This window comes from Diaphorina citri, unplaced genomic scaffold, assembly GCF_000475195.1.
Source record: "Diaphorina citri unplaced genomic scaffold, Diaci psyllid genome assembly version 1.1 scaffold22, whole genome shotgun sequence".
Taxonomy (NCBI): domain Eukaryota; kingdom Metazoa; phylum Arthropoda; class Insecta; order Hemiptera; family Psyllidae; genus Diaphorina; species Diaphorina citri.
The window spans coordinates 57,462-62,158 of NW_007377460.1; the positions used below are offsets into that span (position 1 = coordinate 57,462).

Consider the following 4,697-nt stretch of genomic DNA (forward strand, 5'->3'; position numbering starts at 1 on the left):
GAGGAGGAGGAGGAGAAGAAGGTGGAGGAAAAACGTACAGGCATAAAGAGAGATGAATGAGATGTAGCGAATAAATTGGAGGTGGGGAAGAAGAAGAAGAAGAAGGAGTAGAAAGAGGACGAAGTAGGAGAGGAAGAAGAAGAAGGAAAAAGAGGAGGAGGAGGAGGAGGAGAAGAAGAGTAGGAGAAGAAGGAGAGTAGGAGGAGGAGGAGGAGGAGAAGTGGAATGAGGATTTGGAATAAAGAGGTGGAAAATGGACCAGGAAGATCTTGAGTAGCACTTGTTATTTTATTACCCGTAACTCTAAGGGCTATAAGGGCCACTCAAAGACTCAAATGCATTAGAAAAAAGAAATAATATAAACACTCAAGTGAAGAGCTAAGTCAACAAAGCCTCCTGCGAAACCCCCCTCCTCTACTTATGCCCCTCCACTGATCTCCCTAGGTATATTCCTGCTATCATACCAGTTCATCAGCCCCCCCCCCTTCCCCCCTATTCATAAGTTCTAACAGTGCCGGAGTTACGAGAGATTTTTTTAGCTTTTTTTTTCGAGGGAAAGTAGAGTTTTTCTGCCTAGGTTTTTTAATCAGATCTTGAAGGAGGAGGAGCAGAACGAGGGGGAGGAGAAGGAGGAAGAGCAGGAGGAGAAGAATCAGAAGAAGGAGGAGGAGCAGAAGAAGAATAAGGAGGACGAGAATTTTTCCCTCAAAAACTATCCCTTAATTTCTAAGCAGAAAGAACAGGTTTTTCCAATTCCTGAAAAGTTGTCAAAACTAATTTTCAATGATTAATTATTTTGGAATCAACCTGTTCCATGTTGAACTCCAAATGCCTGCGTGCCCCTCCACTGTTTTGAACAAACTACGAAAGTAAAAAAATTATCATTATTTTTAAATCTCTTCTTTTTCTTCTTCTCGTTCCTCTTTCTCTTTTTTTAAGCAAAAAAATCTCTTTAGACAGCGAAGGATATTACTGCCTTCACACAGTGAATGTAAAAATGTCCGAAACACCTTCAGATAAGGTACCTAACTATCTGGGTCAAACTTTTATTTATTTTAAGTAATAGCACTCACATGTTCATCAGTAGTCCACACGAGGCTGAGTGCACCCTAAAATACCAAAAAAAGCACATGCTATCCCGAAAAAGCGCATCCTTGATCCTTGAGAATATTCAAAACTACAATTATTAAAAGCTTGTTTTAGTAGGTATACAGTAACATGAAACTCAAATGGGGGGTAATGAGGGAAAAATTGGAGAAAAATACTCAAAGTATGTACTCAAAACTTGTCAATCCTAAATACCTACTCAAAGTATCAAACGCTTGTTTGGAATCAAAATTTTAATTTTTTAGAAGTTGTCCCACTTCTGACGCACCTTGTTTCTTCATTTAAAGGGATAAAGGTTATTCAGGTGAGGATTAGGAAGAGGGGGGAGCAGGTTCCTACATGTATTTCTATTAGTGTAGGTAGGTATTGTTTGTCATTGTATTTCACAGGTTCTTTCCTTCATTTCCCTTAGCAACCTATGTATGTTTCTAGAAGTGTATTCCATTTCACAGCTCCATATTTTCATTTCACAAGTTCCTAAAATTTCTAGTCCAGTATTATTCTGTTTCAATTTCACGCTTCCATCTTTTCATTTTACAGGTTCCTATAGTTCAAGTTGCAGATAGGTATAGATATTTCAGTTTCACAGTTTCTTGTTCTTGTCCATGAGATCTAATTAGGTAGGTATATTGTTGAAAACATGTGCCGAATTCATAGCCTTTCAATTAATCACCACAAAGAGAAATAGAGAGAGAGAGAGAGATTGCTTGTTAAATTACACCAAACCATTATTTGGGTAACCCGTTTTACATTCCACCCCCCCCCCCTCCCTCCCTCTCTCTTTTTATTGATCTGCACTTAAGAAACGAACTTTGAAATCTTATTTCCACGATCCACGATACTTCGAACAACGAACAACTCTGACGAGCACAGCGGCCATCTTTTCAGTGTTTACAGGTGTATTACCGTACGAGGGAACAAAATCCGTACGGAAATCTTACCTTATCGCCATGTTGACCAACACAAAGATGAAAAAAATTAATTCTCTTATTCGCCAACATAAAAAAAACGAACTACTTGATTTTCTTGAGAAAATAAATTAAATAAAAATGTTCTCTTTTTCTGTTTTATTTCTTCTTTTCAGCATCTGAAACACGATAATGATGACAAATAGGTACCTATTAGGTGAGGATAGTATAATTACCTACTGTGAGTTATCTAATTGATTTTCTTGAGAAAATAAATTAAATAAAAATGTTCTCTTTTTCTGTTTTCTTTCTTCTTTTCAGCATCTGAAACACAATAATGATGACAAATAGCTATTAGGTAAGGATAGTAGTTGCCTATACTGTGAGTTATAAAAAGATTAATTCAGCATCTGAAACACGATAATGATGACAAATAGGTACCTATTAGGTGAGGATAGTATAATTACCTACTGTGAGTTATAAAAAGATGCACCAATAAATTATGTAGTAGGTTAGGTATAGATTAATGAAGGTATCTGATAATAGGTACGTACCTTTCTAGGTATGCAGGGGGATATAAAATCCCCATTGCCTTGAAAAACTGGTGGTATCTGGTGGTGTGCTTTGGAAAAGCTCTCTTGAAGTGGAACTCTGCCAAATATCCATCGAAATGTTTTTCGATCCCACCAAATCGCGGCACGTGGGAACGCACTTCCCTCCACAGGCGTTCTATATTTTGTGTGTGGGCCCTTGAAGAAGTGGTGGTATCTGGTGGTGTGCTTTGGAAAAGCTCTTTTGAAGTGGAACTCTGCCAAATAACCATCGAAATGTTTTTCGATCCCACCAAATCGCGGCACGTGGGAACGCACTTCCCTCCACAGGCGTTCTATATTTTGTGTGTGGGCCCCTGTGTCAGGGTCCACAAAATTGAATGAATGATTCACAGTCAAGTGTGTGAATCCCTCATCGGAGAGGCAATTGTACGCCTTCCAACAATCTGAGATGATTGTGGTTCCAGGCTCTATTTTATCCTGGATCACTTGCAGGAGAGTGGAGGAGTCTCGTTTCTCCACCGGCACCAAGAATATTTTCTTCTCCTCCGTTCTCTCGATTCCTCCAAACAACCACTTTCCATCAATTATCCTTCCTCGGTTGTACTTCCTTCGTCCAAATTTTGCCTCGTCAATTTCAACAACTTTGCCAGGTCCACCAATCTTTCCATTGTCAACATTGATACTTTGCCATTTCAATAATACTTCTCGGCAAAAGCTGGCCCAGTCTGTAACTGAGTGAGATGATAGTTCCACTTCATCCATCAGGAACCGGTTTCTAGGAGGCGAACGGGAGAGCCAATTTGCAATGAACTCAACTATCTTTTGAATAGGCAAGTGTGTTTTGTCAAAGAAAGTTCCTTTTTTTAAGCTTTCACAATGATTACAGTACCTTTTCTTTTTGTTAATTGTTCTTAGCTTTTTACATCTCGCATTCATTTCATTGTAATTGATTACACTTTCATTGTAATTGAGTCTTGTCAGCAAATAGATGCTGTTCATTTTGATGTTTCGAAAGCATTTGACAAGGTGCATCATAAACTTCTCCTATTCAAACTTGCAAGCTTTCACAATGATTACAGTACCTTTTCTTTTTGTTAATTGTTCTGAGCTTTTTACATCTCGCATTCATTTCATTGTAATTGATTACACAAAGTGAATTACATCGTGGGCAAACTATCTCGTCACTCATTACTCCGTTTATCTTTAAGAAAGTAAGTAAATTGCTGAAATCCCCACGACATAAGCAAATTAAATCCGCGGCATGCATATCACAATTCGTGCATTCATTAATAACAAGCTGGGCCCGTCCCTCCGGGAATTTTTTAGCCCGTAGTTTATTCGATCGTGGTTAAAGAATACCTATGTACCTACCTAATTTGTTTAATATTTAGTTTATTATTATTCTTGATTTGATTTTTTAATTTTACTTTCATGTAATGATTTAAAATCAAGACTAGAGCCCGCACTCCCTTTATTCCCAATATAGTGTGCAAGTCACCCATCCATTTATTGGCCTTCCTCGGCGTAGCTTAACATAGGTAACGCTAAAACCGGTCTTAAATGATCGACTGAAGTGTTATCTAAAACTTTCTCGCTTTGAGTTCATAGGTCGTCGCGACAAATTTCAAGATCAGAGCTCAATTGTGTGAGAAAATGTGAAAAAAAAATCCCACAATTACTCAATTAACTTTAAGTCACCCATCCATTTATTGGCCTTGCTCGGCGTAGCTTAACATAGATAACGCTAAAACCGGTCTTAAATGATCGACTGAAGTGTTATCTAAAACTTACTCGCTTTGAGTTCATAGGTCGTCGCGACAAATTTCAAGATCAGAGCTCATTATTTTGTGTGAGAAAATGTGAAAAAAAAAAAAAAAATACAATTACCCAATTAACTTTAAGCCACCCACCCATTTATTGGCCTTCCTCGGCGTAGCTTAACATAGGTAACGCTAAAACCGGGCTTAAATGATCGACTGAAGTGTTATCTAAAACTTACTCGCTTTGAGTTCATAGGTCGTCGCGACAAATTTCAAGATCAGAGCTCATTATTTTGTGTGAGAAAATGTGAAAAAAAAAAAAAAAAAAAAAAAAAAAAAAAAAAAAAACCCCAAATTTACAAAAAAAA

At 37.8% G+C, this 4,697-nt stretch overlaps 1 protein-coding gene across 1 annotated transcript; it reads right to left on the minus strand.

The window, feature by feature from the left end:
• Positions 1–2,174: 2,174 nt before the first annotated feature.
• Positions 2,175–3,448, minus strand: LOC113467310. Its single transcript, XM_026823418.1, has 2 exons — positions 2,899–3,448; positions 2,175–2,194 (listed from the first exon to the last, which is right to left on the minus strand). The coding sequence occupies exons 1-2, from the start codon at positions 3,329–3,331 to the stop codon at positions 2,175–2,177; spliced, it is 453 nt and encodes a 150-aa protein (XP_026679219.1). The 5' UTR covers positions 3,332–3,448.
• Between the last annotated feature and the right edge of the window lie 1,249 nt (positions 3,449–4,697).

Excerpts from the sequence above, each read along its gene's own strand:
- LOC113467310 (XM_026823418.1), bottom strand. The coding sequence starts at position 3,331 with ATGGATGAAGTGGAACTATCATCTCACTCAGTTACAGACTGGGCCAGC. Across the intron at positions 2,195-2,898 it reads CCACACACAAAATATAGAAC|ATGCTGAAAAGAAGAAATAA; the intron begins GCCTGTGGAGGG and ends ATCGTGTTTCAG.